Source organism: Vidua chalybeata, chromosome 1 (genome assembly GCF_026979565.1).
Source record: "Vidua chalybeata isolate OUT-0048 chromosome 1, bVidCha1 merged haplotype, whole genome shotgun sequence".
Lineage (NCBI taxonomy): Eukaryota > Metazoa > Chordata > Aves > Passeriformes > Viduidae > Vidua > Vidua chalybeata.
This window is the reverse complement of record NC_071530.1, coordinates 153,066,461-153,088,977: the sequence shown is the minus strand read 5'-3', so window position 1 is coordinate 153,088,977 and position 22,517 is coordinate 153,066,461. Positions and strand designations below refer to the sequence as shown.

At 66.4% G+C, this 22,517-nt stretch overlaps 2 protein-coding genes across 5 annotated transcripts; one reads left to right on the top strand and one right to left on the bottom strand.

Moving 5' to 3' along the window:
* Positions 1–1,357: 1,357 nt before the first annotated feature.
* Positions 1,358–10,934, bottom strand: PARP10 (poly(ADP-ribose) polymerase family member 10). Of its 3 annotated transcripts, none has more exons than XM_053946474.1 (11): positions 10,387–10,934; positions 9,949–10,109; positions 8,696–8,941; positions 7,866–8,084; positions 7,220–7,770; positions 6,423–6,635; positions 6,187–6,322; positions 5,098–6,066; positions 4,893–5,026; positions 4,646–4,826; positions 1,358–1,937 (listed from the first exon to the last, which is right to left on the bottom strand). In XM_053946474.1, the coding sequence occupies exons 1-11, from the start codon at positions 10,824–10,826 to the stop codon at positions 1,630–1,632; spliced, it is 3,558 nt and encodes a 1,185-aa protein (XP_053802449.1). In that variant the 5' UTR covers positions 10,827–10,934; the 3' UTR covers positions 1,358–1,629. The 3 variants fall into 3 exon arrangements, with proteins under 3 accessions (XP_053802449.1, XP_053802455.1, XP_053802463.1); XM_053946480.1 differs by having other exon boundaries at positions 4,646–4,823; XM_053946488.1 differs by having other exon boundaries at positions 4,646–4,787.
* A 187-nt stretch (positions 10,935–11,121) lies between these two features.
* GRINA (glutamate ionotropic receptor NMDA type subunit associated protein 1) lies at positions 11,122–17,714 on the top strand. Of its 2 annotated transcripts, none has more exons than XM_053946500.1 (7): positions 11,122–11,229; positions 13,436–13,775; positions 14,178–14,290; positions 14,371–14,571; positions 16,062–16,190; positions 16,461–16,604; positions 16,832–17,714. In XM_053946500.1, exons 2-7 carry the CDS (start codon positions 13,466–13,468, stop codon positions 16,979–16,981), a joined length of 1,047 nt encoding a protein of 348 aa, XP_053802475.1. In that variant the 5' UTR covers positions 11,122–11,229; positions 13,436–13,465; the 3' UTR covers positions 16,982–17,714. The 2 variants fall into 2 exon arrangements, with proteins under 2 accessions (XP_053802475.1, XP_053802482.1); XM_053946507.1 differs by lacking the exon at positions 11,122–11,229 and adding an exon at positions 12,126–12,285.
* The last annotated feature ends 4,803 nt before the right edge of the window (positions 17,715–22,517 follow it).

Sequence of the window (22,517 nt, the reverse complement as noted above, 5' to 3'; positions counted from 1 at the left end):
GCCCGCGGGGCCGGGGCCGCCGCTGTGTCACCCTCGTGCCCACTCCGTGTGGGCTACCCCAAGGGGCGCGGGTGCCACCGAGACCCCCCAGCCAGTCCCGTGCTTGCCCACCGGTGACTTGGGGCATCTGAGTGGGCAGCAGGGGCACGGAGGGGACGCCGGGCACTCCCGCCTCCCCCCGCCGCTGCCTGCTGGAGGGTCTCACCCGGTGGGCAGCAGTGCTGCCAGCACTGCCCACGGCGGGGGCTCTGCCCGCACCCACAGTGGGGGCACCCGGGTACCCCCTGGAACAGCTCGGGGCGCAGTGGGACAGAGGAACAGGCAGGGAGCAGGGAGGAGGCAGGGAAGAGTTGGGGAGCAGGTGAGGAGCAGGCAGGAAGCAGGATGCAGGTAGGAAAGAGGCAAGGAGGAAGCAGGGAAGAGGCAGGGAGCAGGTGGGGAGCAGGGAGAAGGTAGGAAAGAGGCAGGGAGCAGGGAGGAAGCAGGGAAGAGTTGGGGAGCAGGTGGGGAGCAGGCAGGGAGCAGGTGAGGAGCAGGCAGGGAGCAGGATGCAGATAGGAAAGAGGGAGGGAGGAAGCAGGGAAGAGGCAGGGAGCAGGTGGGGAGCAGGGAGAAGGTAGGAAAGAGGCAGGGAGCAGGGAGGAGGCAGGGAAGAGTTGGGGAGCACATGGGGGGCAGGCAGGGAGCAGGTGGGGAGCAGGCAGGGAGCAGGATGCAGGTAGGAAAGAGGCAGGGAGGAAGCAGGGAAGAGGCAGGGAGCAGGTGGGGAGCAAGGAGGGAGCAGGTGGGGAGCAGGGAGAAGGTAGGAAAGAGGCAGGGAGCAGGTGGGGAGCAGGAAGGTTGCAGGAAACAGGCAGGGTGCAGGATGGAGCAGGTAGGAAAGAGGCAGGGAGGAAGCAGGGAAGAGGCAGGAAGCAGGTGGGGAGCAGGGAGAAGGTAGGAAAGAGGCAGGGAGCAGGTGGGGAGCAGGCAGGGAGCAGGTGAGGAGCAGGCAGGAAGCAGGATGCAGGTAGGGAGGAAGCATGGAGCAGGTAGGAAGGAGGCAGGGAGCAGGTGAGGAGCAGGAAGGGTGCAGGGAACAGGCAGAGGTGCAGAAGTGGCCAGGTCCAGCCCTTGGGTGGCCCAGAGCCACCGCCCAGCACAGCCACCTCACAGGGGAACACAGCACCCACACACAGCCAGGCTCCTGCCTGACCCCAGCTCCCAGTGCTCCCAGTTGGATCTGGGACCCCATCCACTCCAATCCCAGTGATCCCAGTTGGGACTGAGACATTCCCCGTATTCCAATGCTCCCACTTGGGACTGGAATTTTCCCTCTCCTCTCCCAGTCTCCCCTCAATCCCAGCCATGCAAAAGGTTCCAATTTATTCCAAATTTTATTTCAAGTTTTAATTCCAAATTTCACTGGTGTCACACGGGTGACCCCAAGTCCTCCTGCCCTGGCACGAGGGTGCCCAGGAGCGTCCCCAAGTGAGGATCCCCCCACTCTGAGCTCCCGGGCAGGGCAGGAACCTCCCTGCACACCTCGAGCCCCTGGACGCCGTAACCCCTGCAATGGCACCAGTGCCAGGGGGCGCCGGGGGGGATAAAAAGGGCTCCTTGAAGCAGAGCCACAGCCGGGGGGGGGGCTCAGAGGGGGCCCCCGTGGCGGCTGCGGCAGGTGATGAGGTACTGGGGGTAGGCCTGGGTGTCGTTGAAGATGACGAAGATGTCGGGCTGCCGGGGGTCGTCCACCACGCTGTGGTAGCGCTGGGGGACGCCGCGGCCCTCTCGGAGAGGGGGTGCCCCCAGCCCCGGCCGCCCGGCCGCGAACTCCCCGGTCAGCACCTTGGCCATGAAGACGAACTTGGTGCCGTCGGCGCAGGGGGGCGAGTAGCGGTCCCGCGCCGAGATGGCCGCGCGCGCCGCGAAGTACACGCCGCGGCCGTAGAGCGTGGCTGAGGGGGCGGGCATCAGCTGGGGCACGGGGTTGGGGGGGTGTGCCAGCGGCACCGGGCCCGCATCGGCACCCCGGGCCCATACTGGCACCCCGTTCTACACCGAGGGCACCGTGCCCACCTCGGAACCCCGTTCCCATGCACCCATCATCACCTTATTCCTGTGCAAATGGCACCATGCCCACCTCACCACCCCATTCCTACACCGAGGGCACCATGCCCACCCTGGCACCCCATTTCCATGCCCCCATGATCACCTTATTCCTTTGCAAATGCCACCATGCCCACTTTACCACCCCATTCCACATCAAGGGCACCGTGCCCGCCTTGGCACCCCATTCCCATAGACCCACGGTCACCCTATTCCAGTGCAAATGGCACCGTGCCCACCTCACCACCCCATTCCACACCAAGGGCACTGTGCCCGCCTCACCAGTCCATTCCCACACCGAGGGCACCATGCCCACCTTGGAACCCCGTTCCAATGCCCCCATGATCACGCAATTCCTGCGCAAATTCCTGCCTCTAACCCTAAACCAATTCCTGCCCCTGAGGTGGGCACCACGCCCAACTCACCACCCTGTTCCACACCATGGGCACCATGCCCACCTCACCACCCCATTCCCACACCAAAGGCACCTTGCCCACCCTGGCACCCCATTCCCATGCCCCCATGGTCACCCTATTCCTGTGCAAATGGCACCATGCCCGCCTCACCACCCTGTTCCCACACCAAGGGCACCATGCCCACCTTGGCACCCCATTCCCATGCACCCATCATCACCCTATTCCAGTGTAAATGGCACTGTGCCCACTTTACCACCCCATTCCACACCATGGGCACTGTACCCACCCTGGCACCCCATTTCCATGCCCCCATGATCACCTTATCCCTTTGCAAACGCCACCATGCCCACCTCACCACCCCATTCCCACACTGAGGGCACCATGCCCACCTTGGAACTCCATTCCTTTCCCCCCATGGTCACCCTATTCCAGTGCAAATGGCACCATGCCCACCTCACCACCCTGTTCCACACCATGGGCACTGTACCCACCCTGGCACCCCATTCCCATGCCCCCATCATCTCCCTATTCCTGTGCAAATGGCACCATGCCCACCTCACTACCCCATTCCCACAACAAAGGCACCGTGCCCACCTTGGCACCCCATTCCCATACCCCCATGGTCACCCTATCCCTTTGCAAACGCCACCATGCCCACTTTACCACCCCATTCCTCACCAAGGGCACCGTGTCCACCTTGGAACCCCATTCCCATACCCCCATGGTCACCCTATTCCTGTGCAAACGGCACCATGCCCACCTCACCACCCTGTTCCCACACTGAGGGCACCGTGCCCACCTTGGAACCCCATTCCCATGCCCCTATGGTCACCTTATCCCTTTGCAAACGCCACCATGCCCACTTTACCACCCCGTTCCACACCAAGGGCACCGTGCCCGCCTTGGCACCCCATTCCCATAGACCCACGGTCACCCTATTCCAGTGCAAATGGCACCGTGCCCACCTCACCACCCCATTCCACACCAAGGGCACTGTGCCCGCCTCACCAGTCCATTCCCACACCGAGGGCACCATGCCCACCTTGGAACCCCGTTCCAATGCCCCCATGATCACGCAATTCCTGCGCAAATTCCTGCCTCTAACCCTAAACCAATTCCTGCCCCTGAGGTGGGCACCACGCCCAACTCACCACCCTGTTCCACACCATGGGCACCATGCCCACCTCACCACCCCATTCCCACACCAAAGGCACCGTGCCCACCCTGGCACCCCATTCCCATGCCCCCATGGTCACCCTATTCCTGTGCAAATGGCACCATGCCCACCTCACCACCCTGTTCCCACACCAAGGGCACCATGCCCACCTTGGCACCCCATTCCCATGCACCCATCATCACCCTATTCCAGTGTAAATGGCACTGTGCCCACTTTACCACCCCATTCCACACCATGGGCACTGTACCCACCCTGGCACCCCATTTCCATGCCCCCATGATCACCTTATCCCTTTGCAAACGCCACCATGCCCACCTCACCACCCCATTCCCACACTGAGGGCACCATGCCCACCTTGGAACTCCATTCCTTTCCCCCCATGGTCACCCTATTCCAGTGCAAATGGCACCATGCCCACCTCACCACCCTGTTCCACACCATGGGCACTGTAGCCACCCTGGCACTCCATTCCCATGCCCCCATGGTCACCCTATTCCAGTGCAAATGGCACCGTGCCCACCTCACCACCCCGTTCCACACCATGGGCACTGTACCCACCCTGGCACCCCATTCCCATGCCCCCATCATCTCCCTATTCCTGTGCAAATGGCACCATGCCCTCCTCACTACCCCATTCCCACAACAAAGGCACCGTGCCCACCTCACCACCCCGTTCCACACCAAGGGCACCGTGCCCACCTTGGCACCCCATTCCCACACTGAGGGCACCGTGCCCGCCTTGGCACCCCATTCCCATGCCAATGGCACCCAGTGCCCTCTTCCCATGCTGTCAGCACCAGGCCCACATGGACACCATGCCCCCCTCAGTGCCCCATTCCCATGCCAATGGCACCGTTCCCACACTGGCACGATGTTCCCATGCTGACGGTACCGTGCCTCCCCTGGCGCCCTGTTCCCACACCAAGGGCACCACGAGGTCACCCCACAGCCGCCCGGCTCTCACCGTTCTTCCCGCAGAAGCTGCGGTTGAAGCCGTGCAGGCAGATCTCGCAGCTGGAGGCCTTGGTGGTGCCGTGGAAGAGGACGCGCTCCACGGCGGTGCCGGCGGCGCAGGCACGCTTCACGCTGCCCTTCTTCAGCTGGTACTGCTTGTACAGCACCGGATGGATCAGCTTCTGCACCTGCTGGGCACCGCTGTGTCACTGCCCTGCCGCGGGGACACCCTGGGGGTCCCACATGCCCAGCCCCACCTGCACGACGCTGATCTGGCCGCGCAGCTCCTCCAGAGTCGCGCAGAACTGCCGCACCGTGTCGGCGAACTCCTCCGAGTCCTCAGGCAGCGCCATCAGCCGCACCTCCTCCTCCAGCCCCGCCAGCTCTGGCCCTGCCGGACAAAGCCCCGGTGAGCGTGGGCGCAGCGAGGGGCAGGGCTGGCCCCGCGGCACCCGCACGCACCGAGCAGGAAGAAGGTGCTGTCCAGCGGCGGCTGGCTGCGGCAGACGGGCGCGGCGCGGGCGCTGCCGATGTCGAACTCCTCCATGCGCTCCAAATCCACGGTGAAGGGCCGCCCATCCAGCACCAGATCCAGCCGGCGCTCCTGGCGCAGCCAGGCCTGCTCCAGCAGTGCCGCTGTCTCGGGGGCGTAGGGGACAGCGGTGCCAGAGGGGTCCCAGCGCACCCAATGCGCGGCGGCAGCGGCGGCAGTGGCAGCAGTGGTGGCAGCAGTGGCAGCAGCAGTGGTGGCAGCGGTGGCACCGTGCCCCGGCGGCGGCAGGTGGTGGAGCAGCGAGGCGAGGTCTTGGGCGGCAGGCGCCGTGTACTCGGCGAAGCCGCGCAGCGTGGCGGTGTCGCCGCGCAGGCTGAGCTGCACGGCGTGCCGGCACCGCAGCAGGGCCAGCGCGCAGCGGCCGGCGGCCGGCAGCGCCCGCAGCCGCTCGCTCGCCACGTCCCGCGTCCGCAGGAGCCCCGCCAGCGCCCGCTCCAGCTCCCGCGTCACCGACGACGCGTCCCGCTCAAAGGAGCAGAACACCGTCACCCACGCCGCGTCGGCCGCCAGCAGCGCCTCCTCCAGCGAGGCCTCCAGCGCGGCCAGGAGCCTGGCGTCCTCCTCGGCCTGCTCCTGCTCCTGCTCCCGGCTGTAGGAGCGCAGGGACAGGGCGGTGGCACGCTCCAGCTCCTCCTGCTCGCACCACGCGCGGTCCATGGAGTACTGGATGGCCAGAGCCATCTGCACCTCCTCGTCCTCCGCCCCGGTGCCCGACAGCAGCTCCCCGGCACCCTCCCCACCGGCTGCGCAGATGAAGGCAGCGTTGTGGTCCCGCTCGTTGCCGGGGACGGTGCCGGGCCACAGCTCGGGGCTCCCACGCTCGTCGGCGTCGCTCGGGCGCAGTGCTGACAGCACCTTCTTGATCTCCTCTGCAGGAGCTGCGGGGCGTCAGCCATGAGGCCCCCACCATGTCCTCGGGGAGGACCAGCACCCACGGGCCCCTCATCGCACTGCAGCACCCCGAGAGCGGGCTCCAAAGCCGCGCCCTCGCCCCTCACCTGCGCTGGGATGAAAGCCGTCGCCACCACCATCGCCATCAGCAGACGCAGTGCTGCCCTCAGGCAGGTCCTGGTGCCAGGACTGTGCCCGGGGCTCCCGGTGGCTGACGGCGGGCAGCAGCTCGTCCAGCTCCAGCTGTGGGGATCAAGGGGTTGGCATCACCAGCGCCGCTCCAGCACAACAGGGACCAGCACAACGGCACCCGCCTGCCAGACCCCTCCCCATGAGGCTGCACCTGGGGATCTGGAGGGCTCCAGGGTTCACCGTCCAGCTGGATGACGCACTGGAAGCGGCTCTCCAGCTGCTGGAGGAGGCTCTGCCCGGCCAGGTCCCACAGGAAGCGGGCAACGCCGGGGAAGCGCAGGGTTGTGGAGTGCGAGGCCACAGAGTCCAGCAGGCTCTGCAGGAAATCCGCCACGGCCTGGCACCGGCCCGGCTCCCCACTCACCTGTCAGCAGACGGGCAAAGGGTCAGCAGCTGGGCACCAGCGCCTGCCCAGCTCCTCACTCACCTGCAGGCAGTGTGGGCAGCACCACGGGGCTGGCAGCCTCTGGCACCAGGATGTGCTGTGAGCACGGGGAGGTGGGAGACAGCAGAGACCCCTGCCCACACCCCTGCCTGCACCTGCCACACCTCCCTGCACTGCTGCCTGCACCTGTCTGCACCTGCCCACACCTGCCTGCACCTGTCTGCACCTGCCCCCACTTCCCTGCACTGCTGCCTGTACCTGCCACACCTCCCTGCACTGCTGCCTGCACCTGTCTGTACCTGCCCACACCTACCTGTACCTCCCTGCACTGCTTCCTGCACCTCCCTGCCCTACTGCCTGCACCTGTCTGTACCTGCCCACACCTCCCTGCACTGTCTACACCTGCCCACACCTGCATGTACCTGCCCACACCTTCCCACACCTACCTGTACCTCCCTGCACTGCTGCATGCACCTGCCTGTACTTACCCACACCTGCCTGCACTGCTGCTTGCACCTGCCCACACCTGCCCGTACCTGCCCACACCCCTGGCTGCAGCTCACCCGGAACCCAGAGACGTCCCCTCCCTCCAGTGGCAGCAGGGACACGTCGGAGACGCTGCTGAGCATGTCCTGGTAGTGCTGCTGCAGGTACCGCACAGCTCCCGGCTCCGCTGGCACCAGCGCCTCGTCCTGCGCCAGCGCCGCCGCCGTCGGCTCCGGGACCACCACCGACACGGGCCTCGGGGGCTGGGCCTGGCTGGGCACGGCCCTGAACCCCTCTGTGTCCTTGTCCCTGCTGGGGAAGGCGGCTGAAGGCTGCCCTGGCCCCGGGGGCGATGTTGGCGCTGCCGGCGCTGCGTCCGGTGGGGTGTTCGTGTGTGCCGCGGAGGGGTCTGAGGACGCCTCTGTGTCCGGCGGGCAATCTGTGTCCACCAAGGGGTCCCTGACCAGCAGGGGCTCCACGTCAGGAGGAGGGGCCCCGTCCGGAGCGGGGACAGCGTCCAGGGCCGTGTCCGTGCTCGCCTCCAGCAGCTCCAGGAAGGGGAAGTGGGGGACGAGCTCCAGCACCACGTCCTGCAGCCGGTGTGGCCTCTGCAGCACCCGCTCTGCGGCTGCGGGGGGGACAAACGGACGGGCAGCCGGCGGCCCAGAGCGGCTCCCCGCGGCCCCCTGGCACCGGCGGGCGCTCCCGCTGGCAGCCCCTCACCTGCTGGCTCCTGGAAGGTGACGACGGCCCCGCGCCCGCCCGGCAGTGTCCGCACGTCCCTCACGCGGCCGCCGCCGCTGCGCCGGTTCTCGAAGTAGAGCTCGAGCAGGTCCCGGCTCGGCGCCGGCCCTGCTGCCCGCACCAGCACCGCGGGGCTCCGCGGCGCCCGCAGCAGCGCCAGCCCCCGCTGCCGCGCCCGCTGCTCCGCCGCCGCCAGCTCTGCGGCACGGGCAGCGCTGGCACCGCGCGCACCGGCGAGCCCGCGGCCGTGCCGCCGTCAGAACCCGCGCCCCAAAACGCCACCCTGGTGCCCTGGTCTTTGAAAGCGTTAAGTTTTCTTTTGTAGCTCTTTTGACAGCTTTAAAGTTCTTTTAAAAGTTTTCTAGGCCTTGCGATGTCTACGTTTTCCTACTGGAGTTCTCACGCACTGCTCACATAAATAATGATTGTTTTGCATTCTTCTTTGCGACAAGAGAGAATGAATAGGCTATTCGTTTGACCAGTGTGGTTGGAGAGGTAGAAATCTCATCCTCCAATCCACCGTCACCTTTAGAATTCTCTATGTTTCTAAGCCAGAAATAAAATTTACTCTCTTTCTCTTTTGAACTCACCAAACTTCTGTGTACTCATTCCGTGGCCAACAACAGCACCACCCCAGCCCATCAGCCCCCCCAATACTCCCACCCCTGGCACCACTGTCCCCCCACCCCTCAGCAGCCTGACCCTGCCAGCCCAGTCCCTGTTCCCCCCAACCCCCTGGCAGCTCCACGCCACCACAACCCCACCCCTGACAACCCCCATCCCACCCTGGTGTCCCCCCCCAGTCCCACCTGGGGGGGTGAGGGGGTCCTGCAGGCGCAGCAATCTCCAGCCGGGCGCAGAGACCTGGCACAGGGTCACAGTGCGGGGGGGGACCCCCAGGAGGGTCTCCAGGGGTAGGTCCAGGTGCTCTGAGGGGGTCCTGGGCTCCAGATCGCGCAGCAGCAGGTGGCTGGGGTCCCAGGGGGGGGCCGGGCGCACCCCCAGCTCGGCCCCCCCAAGCCTGTGGCTGCCGTGGGCCAACACGTTCTGAGCGTCTGTGGAGGGAAGCCGGGGTCACCGGGGACTCACCCAGCACCCCGTCCCCACCCCCGGGGGCACAGCACTGCTCACCAGTGCTCCCAGTAGGGCTGGGAACTCCAATCCCAGTGCTCCCAGTCGGTACTGGGCACCCCATACCCTATCTCAGTGTATCCAGTGGGGCTGGGAGCTCCAAACGCAATCCCAGTGGGTCTGGGGGCCCCACACCCTATCCCAGTGTACCCAGTGAGACTGGGATCCTTCACATCCTATCCCAGTGCTCCCAGTGGGACTGGGAGCTCCACAGCCCACCTCAGTGCTCCCAGTAGGGCTGGGAGCTCCAATCCCAGTGCTCCCAGTCTGTACTGGGCACCCCATACCCTAGCTCAGTGTATCCAGTGGGGCTGGGAGCTCCAAACACAATCCCAGTGCTCCCAGTCGGGATTGGGACCCCAACACCCTATCCCAGTGCACCCAGTGGGGCTGGGAGCTCCAAACACAATCCCAGTGCTCCCAGTCGGGATTGGGATCCCCCATACCCTATCCCAGTGTACCCAGCGAGGCTGGGAGCTCCAAACGCAATCCCAGTGGGGCTAGGGGTCCCACACCCTATCCCAGTGTACCCAGTGAGACTGGGATCCCCCACACCCTATCCCAGTGCTCCCAGCTAGAACTGAGACCCCCAAATCCCATCCCAGTGATCCCAGCTGGAACTAGGAACAGTCACACACCCCATCCCAGTGCTCCCAGTGGGACTGAGACCCCCAAACCCCATCCCAGTGCTCCCAGCTGGGACTGAAACCCCCAAACCCCATCCCAGTGCTCCCAGCTGGAACTGGGACTCCCAAAGCCCATCCCAGTGCTCCCAGCTGGGACTGGGACCCCCAAACCCCATCCCAGTGCTCCCAGCTGGAACTGGGACTCCCAAAGCCCATCCCAGTGCTCCCAGCTGGGACAGAGACCCCCAAACCCCATCCCAGTGCTCCCAGCTGGGACTGGGACACGACCCCCTGCCCACACTTACCCTGGGGGTCCTCGAAGGTGAGGAAGAGGAGGGGGCCAAGGCGCTGGCAGCTCTGCACGGGCCCCCCGCCCGAGCGCCGCCGGCTCTCGAAGTACAGCACCAGCAGCTCCTCGGGGGCCTCGGGGGGCACCCCCTGCACCTCCAGCACCCCCCCTGCCATCCTGGGGCACCCACACACTTGGGGCTGGCACCCCCTCGCTTCCTGTACGCCCCCCGCCCTGCCGTGACCCTCCGTGACCCCAAACCCCCTCCCCAAAAACCCCGTCCGCGCCCCCCGGACCAAGCCCCCCCCTCCCCGGTACCGCGTCCCCGCGTCCCCTGTAGCCACAAGCAGGACCCCCCGCCACGCCCCGGACCGCGACCCCCCCCGCTCGCCCCGGTCCTCCCCAGCCCCGTGGGGACCCCCACAGCCCCCCGGCAGGGCCCCCCCCCACGCACCGGAGGCTGCAAGGCTCCGCCCCGGCCAAGAACCGAAACCGAAACGGGGTCAAAACGGGAAGGGGAAGGGCGGGGGGCGGGACCGGGGTGGGGACACGGGACGGGCCCCACGCGGGACGGGGGGGACGCGTGGCCGGCCCGCAGGGTGGGGCCTGGGGCCGCACGCGGGACACGTGTGCCCCACGGGTGACAGGGGGACAAGTGGCTGGCCGCCGTGCGTGACCGGCCCCACGAGTGACCGGGGGACACGGAACTGACCGCGGAAGTGGCGGTGGGGTGCGGAAAAAGCGCCTCGGGTGGCGGCGGTACACGGGGACGACTGGCCCCACGCGTGACGCGGGGACGCGGAGCTGACCCCAGATGCGGGCGAGGGGACGCGGAAAGCGCCCCGCGGACGGCAGCGGTGCGCGGGACCGTCGCGGAGAATGACACGGCGCCATCCACGCGGGTGGCAGGGGGACAAGCGGCCGGTCCCTCCCGCGTGACCCCGTGACCAGGGGACACGGAAAAAGCCCCGCGGGGTGGGCTGGGTGGGTGGGGGGGGCTACACCGGGAATGACATGGGCGCATGGAGCACCCCCAGGGGGTGACAGGGCGACACGTGGGCCGTCCCTTGCGCGTCACCGGGGGCGCGTGTCCGCCCCCCCACGCGTGACACGGCGGGGAACCGGGGGCCGGCCGCCGCCAGGGGGCGCACCCGTGGCCCCGCCCCCAGAGAGGCCACGCCCCCTGTGGCTACGCAGCCTCACCCCCCCAAGCCCCGCCTCCAGCAAGCCCCGCCCCCCGCGAGCCCCGCCCCGTCCGGCGCGCAGCGAGCGGACCCCGCGCAGCTCGGCCCGGCCGGTGAGCGGGGGGGGATCGGGGGGTCCCGGGGCTTGGGACGGGGCTGGGGGGGGGGGGGGGGCGCAGGCGGCGAGCAAGAGCAGCGGGGTCTCCGGAGCCGCCGCCGAGCGCGGTTCGCTCCGCCGCTTCCCGCTGCCGCATTCCGCAGCGCACGGGTTCGGTGCGGGGGGTGGGTGGTGGGGGGGGGTAGCGGGGCCCAGCGGGACCCCCGCGGGCACGGCGGGGGTCTCCAGGCTTTCCCCCCCCCCCCCCCCCCCCCGCGGTAGCGCTCGGGGATTAGGCTGGCTTGCTGCCGTAAATAGGCCGCGCCGGGGCTTTACCGAGCGTCAGGGCAAAGCGGCTTTACGGGACTCGGAGAGAACCGGTGCGGGGCGGGCGGCGGCACCCCCGCAACCCCGTGACGCGGGAGCGCCCGCACCCCCGCAACGCCGCCCCGCCGGGCTGTGGGCATCCCTGCGCCCCCCGCACGCCGTGCTGCGGACACCCCCGCACCCCGTGATGCGGGCCCCCCCCCCCCCCGCACACCGAGCCCCCCCCCCCCCCCCCCCCAGCAATCCGGGATGCGGACACCCCACGGCCCCTGACCCCGTTCAGGGTGTCTCCCGTTCCCCCCGAAATGCGCCCCCCCGCCCGGTGTCGGTGCCGCAGGGCCGAGCCCCCGCCGTCCCGCCGCCCGCCCGGGGCACGGGGCCGTCACGCGGCCGCCGTGGTTGCGCCACCGGCCGGCGCTGCCCGTTGGCCGGGCCGGGGCCGCTGCGGCACCGGCAACAGCGGCGGCACCGCACGGGCAGCGCTTCGGCACCGCCGCCTGCCAGGCTGCGGCACCGCACCGACACCGACACCGCGCGGGTAACGGTGCCGGTACCGCACCGCCCGGTTTTGTAACCGCGCTCCGGGAGCGGGGGCGGCCCCCGGGGGGCTGCGGTGGAGCCCGCCCGGCCCGATGAGGCGCGGCCGAGGCCGGGCCTGGGCACGGGCCTGGCAGGACGCCGCCGCTCCCGGTGGCGGCCCGAGGGGGCAGTGAAGCAGCGCCGGAGCTCCCCCGCACCGCTGCCGGTAATCGCGGCAGGAACCGGGCCCGCACAACGATCCCCGGACCCGCACTCCGCCCCGAGGCCCCCCCGGGGCCCGCACGTCGCCCCTGCCCCGGGGCTGTTGCCATGGCAACGGCCTCGCCGCCGCCATCTTGTGCGGGCGCGGGGGCGGGGGGAGCAGGACGGGACCCCCCCGATGGTGGGGACCCCCATTCCGGGGCCTCTCCGAGTGGGGACCCCCATTCCGGGGCATTCCCGAGTGGGGACCCCCATTCCGGGGCCTCTCCGAGTGGGGACCCCCATTCCGGGGCATTCCCGAGTGGGGACCCCCATTCCGGGGCATTCCCGAGTGGGACCCCCATTCCGGGGCCTCTCCGAGTGGGGACCCCCATTTCCGGGGCATCCCCCAGTGGGGACCCCCATTCTGGGGCATCCCCGAGTGGGGACCCCCATTCCGGGGCATCCAGGAGTGGGGACCCCCATTTCGGGGCATCCCCGAGTGGGGACCCCCATTCTGGGGCATCTCCCGGCGGGGACCCCCATTTCGGGGCATTCCCGAGGGAGGGAGCCCCATTCCAGGCCATCTCCCAATGGAGACCCCCATTCCGGGGCATCCCCCAGTGGGGACCCCCACTGAGGCGCTGAACTGGCCGGGGACCCCCAGGGATGGGAGGTGGTGGCCATGGGGGCTGGTGGCCATGGGGGTTTGATGGCCATGGGGGACTGGTGGCCATGGGGGGTTGATGGCAATAAAGGAGGGCTGATGGCCAGGGGGGCTGATGGCCATGGGGGACTGGTGGCCAGGGGGTTTGATGGCCATGGGGGGTTGATGGCCATAGAGGAGGGCTGATGGCCATGGGGGGTTGATGGCCATGCCATGCGGAGCTGATGGCCATGGGGGAGGGCTGATAGCCAGGGGGTTTGATGGCCATGGGGGGTTGATGGCCATGGAGGAGGGCTGGTGGCCATGGGGGACTGATGGCCCTGTGGGGCTGCTGAGGACAGATTGATGGCTGTGGGGGGGACAGCCATGAGGGGCTGATGGCTGTACTGGATGATGACTGGGGGGACAAAGAGGGGGGGGACGATGGCTCTGGGGGCTGACGAGGAGGTGGGTGACAGCCCACCCGTGGGAGATGACACCACTAACTCTGTATCCCCCCCCACCACAGCACCAAGGCGGCCGCAGCCTGCGGGCCACCATGTCCCACGAGAAGAGCTTCCTGGTGACCAGCGACGGCTTCGGGGGCCAGCAACCGCCGACGGCCCCCCCAGCCTACCCTCAGCCCCCCTACCCCGTCGCCCCGTACCCCCAGCCCCAGTTTGCCCCCGCGCCCTACCCCCAGCCGGGCTTCACGCAGGGGCCGGGGCCGTACCCGCCGCCGGGGCCGTACCCCCCCGCCGGGCCGTACCCCCCCGGGCCGTACCCCCCGCCCGGGCCGTACCCCCAGGGCCCCTATGGCCAGCCGCCCTACGCCCAGCCCCAGCCCATGGTCCCTGGCGACCAGGACTGTAAGTATTGGGGAAAAAAAGGGGGGTGGGGGGCTCCAAATGGGGCGTGGGACCCTCCTGGCTCCCAGATGGGGGCCCCCAGTGGGGTGTGTGACACCCCCGGGATTTTGTCTGAGTCTGGGGGCTTCAGGTGGGTGGGGCAGCCCCCTGGGCTTTGGGCACTGAGGGTATCCCGGGGGGGGGGGGGGGGGTCTGGCAGCTCAGGGGGGCCACCCCACACGTCCTGTGGGGCAGCCGGGGGACCGTGCCCACCGGGGATGGGACCGTGCCCACCGGGGATGGCGCCGGGAGGGTGGTGGGGGGGGCCACTGCCCAGAGCTGTACCACCTGGCTTTGGGGGGGCACCCCCCGTGTCTCCTGGGACCCCCACGCCGAGCGGTGTGCCCCCCCCCCTGCCCACAGCCCCCCTGCACAGCACCTACCACGAGGACGGGCCCCCCTCCTACTATGACAACCAGGACTTCCCGTCGGCGCACTGGGACGACAAGAGCATCCGGCAGGCCTTCATCCGCAAGGTGGGACACGGGGGGCTGGCGGCGGGGCGCGGGGCCTCGGGGGGGCTCCCCCGTGACCCCCCCTTCCCCGCCGTCCCCAGGTGTTCCTGGTGCTCACGCTGCAGCTGACCGTCACCTTCGCCTTCGTGACCGTCTTCACCTTCGTCAAAGGCGTGCGGGGCTTCGTGCAGCGCAACGTGTGGACGTACTACGTGTCCTACGCCGTGTTCTTCATCTCCCTCATCGTCCTCAGCTGCTGCGGCGACTTCCGCCGCAAGCACCCCTGGAACCTCGTGTCCCTGGTGGGCCGGGGGCACGGCCGGCCGGGCCGGGATGGGTTTGGGGATGCCGGGCCGGGGACACGGCGTGGAGGGGGTTTAAGGGTGCTGGGCTGGGGGCACGTGGAAGGTTTGGGGGTGCTGAGCCAGGGGCACACAGAGGGTTTAAGGGTGCTGGGCTGGGGGCTCATGGAAGGTTTAGGGGTGCTGAGCTGGGTGGGGTGACAGGGCAGGTTTGGGGGTGCTGAGCCAGGGGCACACAGAGGGTTTAAGGGTGCTGGGCTGGGGGCTCATGGAAGGTTTAGGGGTGCTGAGCTGGGTGGGGTGACAGGGCAGGTTTGGGGGTGCTGAGCCAGGGGCACACAGAGTGTTTAAGGGTGCTGGGCTGGGGGCTCATGGAAGGTTTGGGGGTGTCACGGTGGGGGTGGGTTTGGGGGTGCTGAGCCCGGGGCACACAGAGGATTTAAGGGTGCCAGGCTGAGGGGGCAGATTTGGGGTGCTGCACCACAGAGGTGTTGGGGCAGGTTTGGAGCTGGGTGGGGTGACAGGGTGGGTTTGGGGGTGCTGAGCCAGAGGCACACAGAGGGTTTAAGGGTGCTGGGCTGGGGGCACATGGAAGGTTTGGGGGTGCCACGGTGGGGGTGTGTTTGGGGGTGCTGAGCCCGGGGCACACAGAAGGTTTAAGGGTGCTGGGCTGGGGGCACGTGGAAGGTTTGTGGGTGCTGAGCTGGGTGGGGTGACAGGGTGGGTTTGGGAGTGCTGAGCCAGAGGCACACAGAGGCTTTAAGGGTGCTGGGCTGGGGGCACATGGAAGGTTTAGGGGTGCTGAGCTGGGTGGGGTGACAGGGCAGGTTTGGGGGTTCTGAGTCAGGGGCACACAGAGAGTTTAAGGGTGTTGGGCTGGGGGCACATGGAAGGTTTGGGGGTGCTAAGCTGGGTGGGGTGACAGGGTGGGTTTGGGGGTGCTGAGCCAGAGGCACACAGAGGCTTTAAGGGTGCTGGGCTGGGGGCACATGGAAGGTTTGGGGGTGTCACGGTGGGGGTGGGTTTGGGGGTGCTGAGCCCGGGGCACACAGAGGATTTAAGGGTGCCAGGCTGAGGGGGCAGATTTGGGGTGCTGCACCACAGCGGTGTTGGGGCAGGTTTGGAGCTGGGTGGGGTGACAGGGCAGGTTTGGGGGTGCTGAGCTGGGGGCACACAGAGGATTTAAGGGTGTTGGGCTGGGGGCATGTGGAAGGTTTGGGGGTGTCATGGTGGGGATGGGTTTGGGGGTGCGGAGCCCGGGGCACACAGAGAGTTTGGAGGTGCCGGGCTGAGGGGGCAGATTTGGGGTACTGCACCACAGAGGTGTTGGGGGCAGGTTTGGAGCTGGGTGGGGTGACAGGGCAGGTTTGGGGGTGCTGAGCCAGGGGCACACAGAGGGTCGGGGGATGCTGAGCCAGGGGGCACATGGCGTGTTTGGGGGTGCCAGGCTGGGCAGACAGGCCTGATGGGTTCCCCCCTTGCCTTCCCAGTCCATCCTGACTGTCAGCCTGTCCTACATGGTGGGGATGATCGCCAGCTTCTATGACACCGAGGCTGTCATCATGGCTGTCGGCATCACCGTCGTCGTCTGCTTCACCGTCGTCATCTTCTCCCTGCAGGTCAGCGCCAGGGCTGCTCCTGGCTGGGGGGGCTCCAGCCTGGGGGTACGACACCCCAGTGACTCCCTCCCTGCCGGGCTCCTGGGGGGCTGTGGGATCTCCTCTCGCAGGCCTCTGGACCCCAGATGGGGTGTACAACCCTCCCCCAGCTCCTTGCTGGGTCTCCGGGCTTCTGAGCAGGGTGATGACCCCTCGCTCTGAGCTCCCTGCTGCCTCTGGGGGCTCCACACCAGGGTCTGATTCCCCCCCCCAAAATCCCCCTCCCCACAGACCAAGTACGACTTCACCTCGTGCCGGGGCGTCCTCATCATCTGCCTCGTCGTGCTCGTCCTCTTCTCCATCCTCTGCATCTTCATCCGGAACCGCATCGTGGACATCGTCTACGCCTCGCTGGGGGCCCTGCTCTTCACCTGCGTGAGTCGGGGGGGCCGGGACCCCCAATTCCTGGGGGGGGGGAGGGGGGGGGCAGTGCCACCAGCACCCCTGGGTGCTCCAGCTCGGTGGGGACGCACAGGGTGTGCTCGGGGTGGAGGGAGCTGGGTGTGCTCGGAGTGCCCGGCCGGTTTGGGGTGGGGGGGGGGGGGGGGGGATTTATGAAACCTGCTGGTTCCTCCCGCCCCTGACACTGCCCCATCCCGCAGTTCCTGGCGGTGGACACGCAGCTGATCCTGGGGAACAAGCAGCTGGCGCTGAGCCCCGAGGAGTACATCTTCGCCGCGCTCAACCTCTACACCGACATCATCAACATCTTCCTCTACATCCTCGCCATCATCGGCAGGGCCAAGGAGTAGCCCCCGCCACCTCTCCCGCCCCGCCACTCCCCGCGGCCCCGCCCCGGTCGGGATCCCCTCCCTGTAGCCGGTTTTGTTGCCGTTTTGCCGGTTTTGTTGCCGTTTTGCCGGTTTTGTTGCCGTTCTCATCGCGTTCCCCGATGGTTCCTGCCCCGCGGGGGCTCGCTGGTGCGGGGCTGGCACGGCCCCCCCCCCGGCCCCCTGCTCCTCCCCGCTGTGAATAAGATTTATTCCCCCCTCCCCCCTTGCGTTGAACGCGGACTGGAAGCACTTTGGAACCCCCCCTCTGTCCTGTCCTGTGCCCACCACGCTGTCCCCTCCCTGTCACCCCTGTCACCACTCTGGCCGCGCAGGCAGGGGCAGTGCCGGCAGCACTGCAGAGCCCCCGAGCCACTGTCCCTGCCTGTCCCCACCCCAGGCCCCCCGAGCCACAGTCCCTGCCTGTGGCACCTCCAGGCACTTTCCCACATGGATGTACCCCTCGAGCCACTGTCCCTGTCTGTCCCCAAACCCCCTGAGCCTGTGGCACCCTCAGACCCTCCTGCTCCGAGCCACCATCCTCACGTGGAGAGGCAACTCCCAGACCCCCCCAGGCCACCAGCCCTGCCCATTCCCACCTGCCTGTCCCCACCCCCCCGAGCCACAGCCCATGCCTGTGGCACCCCCAGTCCCCTCCCCGCGTGGCCGAGGCCCCATCCCGGTCCTGCTGTTAATAAATTGTCTTGTTCATCTCCCACGGCTCTGGCTCCATCCCAGGGAGTCCTGCTGTCCCCAGCTCCCGGTGTCCCCACCACATTCCACCAGGGCTGGGACAGCCTGGGGACAAGAAGGCTCAGGGGGGGACCCCAGCAGGACCAGAGGAGGCAGCCAGGTGAGGTTGGGTCCTACAGAGAATGAATGACATGGGAGGGGAGGTTTAGATTGGATATTGGGAAAATTCCTTCCTGGAAGGGGCAGGGCTGGAGTCGCCATCCCTGGGGGCATTTGACAGATGTGTGCATGTGGCACTTGGGGACATGGTCTGGGGTGGCCCTGGCAGTGCCATGAGCAATGCTGGACCCCGTGGGCTCAGAGGATTTTCCATCCAACCCAAACCATTCCACGATTCCTTGATGCCCGGTCCGTCCTGGCAACTCCTGATGTGCTCCTTGGCAGCTCCAGCCCTGGCCAATATTTCCATCTCCACATTCTCCCTCGGGAAACATTCCCTGCTCCTAGGTCTCTCCTGTTCGAGAGTTTTAAGAGCAGCTTTTAAGGGTTTTAAGGTGCCACCAGCAAAGGCATCAGCAGAAGGAGGTTTGAAATAAAAGCAAAAGTACGATGAGGTTCATGGGCCAAGTTCACTCTGCTGCTCATTCAATGGTTGGAACACACAGAGACAAAAATCTTAATACCGGCCAATTTAAAGCTAAAATCACCCCGGCCTGATTCACCCAGAGGAACATCCCCGGTGCGTTTGCTGCAGCGCAGTCACACCCCAAAAAGAGACCTGAGGAGCTGGCAGCAGGCAGGGGCAGGTGCTGCGTGCACAGGAGGGGCACAGGGGATGCACAGGGGCAGGGACAGGGTTACAGCTGTGAGAAATCCCCCTGGAGCTCAGGGCAGGGACAGCGTTACAGCTGTGAGAAATCCCCCTGGAGCTCGGGGAAGGGACAGCGTTACAGCTGTGAGAAATCCCCCTGGAGCTTGGGGAAGGGACAGGGTTACAGCTGTGAGAAATCCCCCTGGAGCTCGGGGAAGGGCTCGGGGCAGGGACAGGGTTATAGAGAGGCTGGACTTTGGCCATCGTCGTTTTCCATCCTGGCTGCAATTCGGGTCAGGAGCTCTCTCTGAAAGTTCGACAGCGAGAATGTTCCACTTGGGTTGTTCTTCAGGCAAGAAAAATGAGTTCCCAGGGTTGGTTGTTAAAGGAGGAGCTCATTGTCCAGCAGGAATTCCTGGGAGCAGACAGTGTTCCTGATAGGCTCGGGAGGAGCTCGGCACAGGTGCTGCTCGTTGGGGTCTGACGGCATTTCTGAGATCACAGAGCAGTGGAGGGGTGCAGCACCCCAGCTCCATCTCCCACCTGTCTGTTCCCGGGGCTCCACATCCCACTGGTCTGTTCCTGGGGGTCCAGCTCAAGTCTTTCCTCTCCCAGGGTTCCCCAGCTCCCTGTCTGTCCCCTGTCCCTCTCAGGGCTCCCTGTCTGTCCCCTGTCCCTCTCTGGGCTCCCCAGCTCCCTGTCTGTCCCCTGTCCCTCTCAGGGCTCCCTCTCTGTCCCCTGTCCCTCTCCCAGGGTTCCCCAGCTCCCTGTCTGTCCCCTGTCCCTCTCAGGGCTCCCTCTGTGTCCCCTGTCCCTCTCAGGGCTCCCTCTGTGTCCCCTGTCCCTCTCAGGGCTCCCTGTCTGTCCCCTGTCCCTGATTTGCAGAGCAGCTGCTGGCTCCGGGCCGTCTCGGATGGAGCAGAGCTGCCCTGGCAGCTTCTCCTCTCTCCTGCCCTCCGGATTGCACCCTGCGGCCTCGTTTGTTTATTTTTGTAAATCCCTCCCCAGCACCTGTCGTGTCGCTGCTGTCCCTGTCCCACCGCTGAGGCCACGTGTGTGTCACACACGGGATCCCCGGGGCTGGCCCTGTGTGCCACAGCCTGGAGCTGTCCTGGCTGTCCCCATGTCCCACAGCCCCGGGGCTGTCCTGGCTGTCCCCGTGTCCCACAGCCCCAGGGCTGTCCTGGCTGTCCCCGTGTCCCACAGCCTGGAGCTGTCCTGGCTGTCCCTGTGTTCCACAGCCTGGAGCTGTCCTGGCTGTCCCCGTGTCTCACAGCCTGGAGCTGTCCTGGCTGTCCCTGTGTTCCACAGCCTGGAGCTGTCCTGGCTGTCCCCATGTCCCACAGCCCCGGGGCTGTCCTGGCTGTCCCCGTGTCCCACAGCCCCAGGGCTGTCCTGGCTGTCCCCGTGTCCCACAGCCTGGAGCTGTCCTGGCTGTCCCCGTGTCCCACAGCCTGGGTCTGCCCTGGCTGTCCCCATGTCCCACAGCCCCGGGGCTGTCCTGGCTGTCCCTGTGTTCCACAGCCTGGAGCTGTCCTGGCTGTCCCCGTGTCCCACAGCCTGGAGCTGTCCTGGCTGTCCCCATGTCCCCCACCCCCGGGGCTGTCCTGGTTGTCCCCGTGTCCCACAGCCTGGAGCTGTCCTGGCTGTCCCCATGTCCCACAGCCTGGAGCTGTCCTGGCTGTCCCCATGTCCCACAGCCCCGGGACTGCCTCCTGTCCTGGTTGTCCCCGTGTCCCACAGCCCTGGGTCTGCCCTGGCTGGCCCTGTGTCCCACAGCCCCGGGGCTGTCCTGGCTGGCCCTGTGTCCCACTGGCCCCGGGGCTGCCCTGGCTGTCCCCGTGTCCCACTGGCCCCAGGGCTGCCCTGGCTGGCCCTGTGTCCCACTGGCCCCGGGGCTGCCTCCTGCCCTGGCTGGCCCTGTGCCCGCAGTGCCAGGGGAGGCCCTGGGGGCGCAGCCAGGGACAGGAGCAGCTGCTGGGTGAGTGACACTGCCAGAGGCCAAGGCCGGAGCCACCGGAGCCCTTCGGGTGCTCCGTGTGAGGTGTTGGTTCTGGAAGGGGAGTGGGGAAGGCACTGAGCCCTTCCCACCATGACACATTCCCACTCGGACCACTCTGACAGCTCTGCGCCGCAGCACAGAGGAGATGCGAGCTGCTGGAATGAGTCCAGAGGAGGCCACGGAGATGCTTCGAGGGGTGAAGCTCCTCTGCTCTGGATAACACTTGGGGGTGTTCAGCCGAGAGAAGGATCCAGGAAGACACCAAAGCCCTTTCCACTGGCTAAAGGAGCTCCAGGAGAGCTGGGGAGGCGCTTTGGACAAAGGCATGGAGGGACAGGGCAAAGATAAATGGCTCCCCAGTGCCACAGGGCAGGGTCAGAGGGGATATAGGGAAGGAATTCTTCCCAGCAACGGTGGTGATGCCCTGGCACAGGCTGTCCAGACAAGCTGTGGCTGCCCCACGCATGGAAGGGTTCCAGGCCAGGCTGGGCAGGGCCTGGAGCAGCCCGGGCCAGGGGAAGATGTCCCTGCCCAGGGCAGGGCTGGCACCGGACGGGCTTTAAGGTCGCTCCATCCCAAACCATTGCAGAGCCCCCGGGGCCGGGATGGGGCGGGGCGGGCGCTCGGCAGCGCCGCCAGCTCGTGCTGCCGCCTGCTGTCGGCACCCGGAACTGCAGCCGGAGCGCTGATCGCCCGCGCTCGCTGCTGCCCTCCGGTGGACAATTCCCGAACCACAACTCCAGGCGACGAGCGGGTGAAGCGGGAAAATCCCCGATGTGAAAGAAAAAAGAGTTTCCTGAGCGAAACACCAGGGTGTTTTCATAAATAAATGGGTGGTGCTGCCTCTGTCCCCATTTCTCCGTTTTATTTTTCATCCTTTTTCTTTCTGTTTTTCTTTTTTTTCCTCCTAATGCTTCTTCTGTTGTGTTACCTCAATTCAGGTACTTTGGAACTGGACCCAAACTGATCTTTAATTCTTTTTCAATTGCACTGAGCAGCCCCCGCCAGCTCCCTCAGCCACTCCTGCTGCTCCAGACTCTTCCCCAGCTCCATCCCTTTGCTCCAGCCCCTCCAGGTCCTTTGTGAGGGCCTGCAGTGAACAAGGTAAAAGGGAGGAACATTTCTCCATCACCTCTCTGAAGATCGAGGTTTGAAAAATAAACCTTTAAGTCACCTCTAACAAAAACCCCAGGAACTGCTTTATTTTAGGAAATGAGGCACCCTGCAGGAAAGGCATTAAAAGAGCTGCAGCGGATACATCAGACGTGCCAGTAGCAAATTTTGGTAAACTTTTGACGCGCCGAGCAAGCAAGGATCAAATTTTTGATACATTTTTTATACGGCAGGCGAGCACGCGGTAATTTATTGATACATCAGGTGAGGCAGCCAAGGAGCGTTAGGAGGTGGCCGTGACATTGCCACTCCCAAACCCCTCTGTCGGGAAGTGGCCAAGCGGCCCCAGGCGCTGCCCAATCTCTGCTGTCCGTGCTGTCCTGCGCTGTCCTGGCTGCTCTGTCACCCCCCGTGCTGGTCCTGCTGCCCTGGCGCCGCTCCCTGCCTGGGCAGCTCTCAGAGGGGCTTCCCCTGGATGGACGCCTTGTCACAGTGACCATGGTGGCCACATTGGCTGTGGTTGCCACGGGGGCCTTGGTCACCTTGGTAACCACGGTGGCCACGGTGGCCTCAGTAGTTACAATGACCAAGGTGGCCACCGTGGCCTCTGTAGCCTCATGGGTCACTGTGGCCACAATGGCCATGCTGACCATGGTGGTTCCAATGCCCAGAGTGGCCAGTGTGGTCATAGGGGCCATAGTAGCCAGAGTAGCCATAGTGGCCATAGTGGCTATAACAGCCTCAGTGGTCTCAGTGGTCACAGTGGACAGAGTGGCCATAGTGGCAATAATGGCCGCAGTGGTCACAGTGGCCAAAGTGACCAGAGGGGCCACAGTGGCCTTGATAGCCTTGGTGGCCTCATTTCTCTGAGGCTCCTGGTGGCCTTCATGAACATGGTG